The sequence below is a fragment of the Limulus polyphemus genome, unplaced genomic scaffold, assembly GCF_000517525.1.
Source record: "Limulus polyphemus unplaced genomic scaffold, Limulus_polyphemus-2.1.2 Scaffold79612, whole genome shotgun sequence".
NCBI lineage: Eukaryota > Metazoa > Arthropoda > Merostomata > Xiphosura > Limulidae > Limulus > Limulus polyphemus.
In genome coordinates, this window is record NW_013745208.1 from 1 (window position 1) to 2,407 (window position 2,407).

Below are 2,407 nucleotides of genomic sequence, written 5' to 3' on the forward strand. Positions count from 1 at the left end.
CATGTTGTTTTCTAACATGCTTTAGTTTCTTAGTAGTGATCTCTAACCTATCTTTTCTCATGTTGTTTTCTCGGTTGTCATGTTGTTTTCTAACATGCTTTAGTTTCTTAGTAGTGATAGAAAACTAAAGCATGTTAAAAAACAACATGACAGCCGAGAAAACAATAAATATGGAGGTAGGTTAGAGATCACTACTAAGAAACTAAAGCACGCTAGAAAACAACATAACAGCCGAGAAAACAATAAATATGGAGGTAGGTTAGAGATCACTACTAAGAAACTAAAGCATGTTAGAAAACAACATGATAGCCGAGAAAACAGTAAATATGGAGGTAGGTTAGAGATCACTACTAAGAAACTAAAGCATGCTAGAAAACAACATGAAAGCTGAGAAAACAACATGAGAAAAGACAGGTTGGGGAAAACTAAAGCATGTTAGAAAACAACATGACAGCCAAGAAAACAACATGAGAAAGATAGGTTAGAGATCACTACTTCTGTTGTATTTATGACAGTTTAAACCTACTTGCAGCTCTCCGATAAAGCGCTACAGGGGACTTCTTCTTCTTCTTTTTTTATTTCCTCTTCCGTTTCTCCATCAGTTTCTGCTCCCTCTTTCAGCATGTCCGGTACTGGACCTATACTCGGACGGCGTTCTTTGGAAGTGCTGGACTCTGATGTTTTCAAGGCCCTTATACTAGGAACCTCCAAATGGGGCTTCTTGCCGAATCCCTTGACTATTCGAGACTTTAGTAATGACAGATCCTGACTTCGACTGTCTAGAAATAAACAATTGATAGAAGGTGATTTACTTTACAAAACCAAACCTGAATATGGCTTTCTGGGTAATGATGACTTGCTATAGATGGAATTTTATGTCATTACGCATGTACTTTAATACTGTTTAAAAATCAGCATTTACATAGCGTTCTACACCCACAACACACTACTGCCTTTCCCTGTCTATAGCCAGTTGTGGGAATTCAGTCAGCTTCGTACCCTTATTTCATTGATTTTTTTATGACGGCTGACTAGATTGACATCGGCGTTTGGATTTTGTCTGACTGATGGGATATCCCCCCAATTCATTTGGGTGCTATTACCACAGACATTATCCGCTATGACAATAAGTTAACAACCAGGACCAATAACGGTAATACGATATTTAATTCATTATTGTTTTATAGTGCTGATTTAATCGCCTTTTAACAATTATTGTAATCAATAGTTCGTGAGCTATTTATTTTATATATTAATTTTTTTCTCTCATCGGATTTTTCATAATAATATAATAGCTGTTCATAAAAAGTTTACTTTCATTGGTTCGTAATATGAATTATATGTTTCTACTTTTAAAAACAAAGAAAGAGAATTGTCGTTATTTTATAAATTACTTGCATAGTTGTAGTGAACAATTTTTATGGTATGAAATGATTGCTTCTAGTAAAAATTACACCTAAAAAAAAAATCTTACCTTTATCCGATACCGTTATCCCCTTGCCCCCTTCTTGAGCATCTTGTTTAGCGCCCTCTGTGGATTTTTTTTGGCCACTGCCTCCGCTACCGCTAGTGAGGAAGCCACTGTTTTCTTCCTTTGTGATATTCATGTAAAAGCAAATGTCGGTAGGCTTCATGATATAAGACGGTCCAGGGTTGAGCATGATTGGTCGATTTCCTCGAACACTTGTTTCAATTCCAATCAAAGCGACTCCATACCTGAGAAACGCAAATATAGCATAATCTTTGTTTGTTTGTTTGTTTGTTTGTAATTAAGCAAAAAGCTACACAGTGGGTTATCTGTGCTCTGCCCACCACTGGTATCGAAACCCGGTTTCTAGCGTTGCAAGTCCGAAGACATACCACTAGCATAATCTATCGAATTGATTAATGTAATGATTTCCTCGTGCACAACAAAGCAGTAAAGGAATGTCGCGTACAATAAAACTATAAATGACATCACAATAATACGTGTGTCGTCGAAGAAAGTGTGATATATAAGTATGATCTCAGCAATACTGATTAATCAGGTGACGTACAATACTGACATATCACCTTCTGTAAACATTACAGAATATTGATAATGTATGTCTCACTTGCGTTTTGTGAAATAATGTATAAAATCGTTTAAAAGTAGCAATGAAAGTGTGAAAATAAAATTTAAAACAACTATTTTGATAAAGTGGATTATGTATTGTTACTAAATGGTTCATAAAAAGTTATTTTTAGTTTATCTATTTAGTTTTTAGGGATTGAAACTACAAATAAAAATTAACACAACAAACTAAGTAATACGAGAAAATAGCATGAAAATCTTGAAAGCAATAAATGTAATCGTGGGTTGAAGATCATTACAAGTAATATAGGTTTAAACTGACATGAATACAACAGGTAATATAGGTTTAAACTG

General features: G+C 34.7%; 1 protein-coding gene across 1 annotated transcript; it reads right to left on the bottom strand.

The window, feature by feature from the left end:
• Positions 1 to 526: 526 nt before the first annotated feature.
• LOC106477796 (potassium channel subfamily T member 2-like) lies at positions 527 to 1,716 on the bottom strand (the record flags this gene model as incomplete). The annotated part of the gene is made up of 2 exons (XM_013938320.1): positions 527 to 779; positions 1,475 to 1,716. Coding segments are annotated over 2 exons (495 nt in total), but the record flags the coding sequence as incomplete, so codon positions are not given.
• Between the last annotated feature and the right edge of the window lie 691 nt (positions 1,717 to 2,407).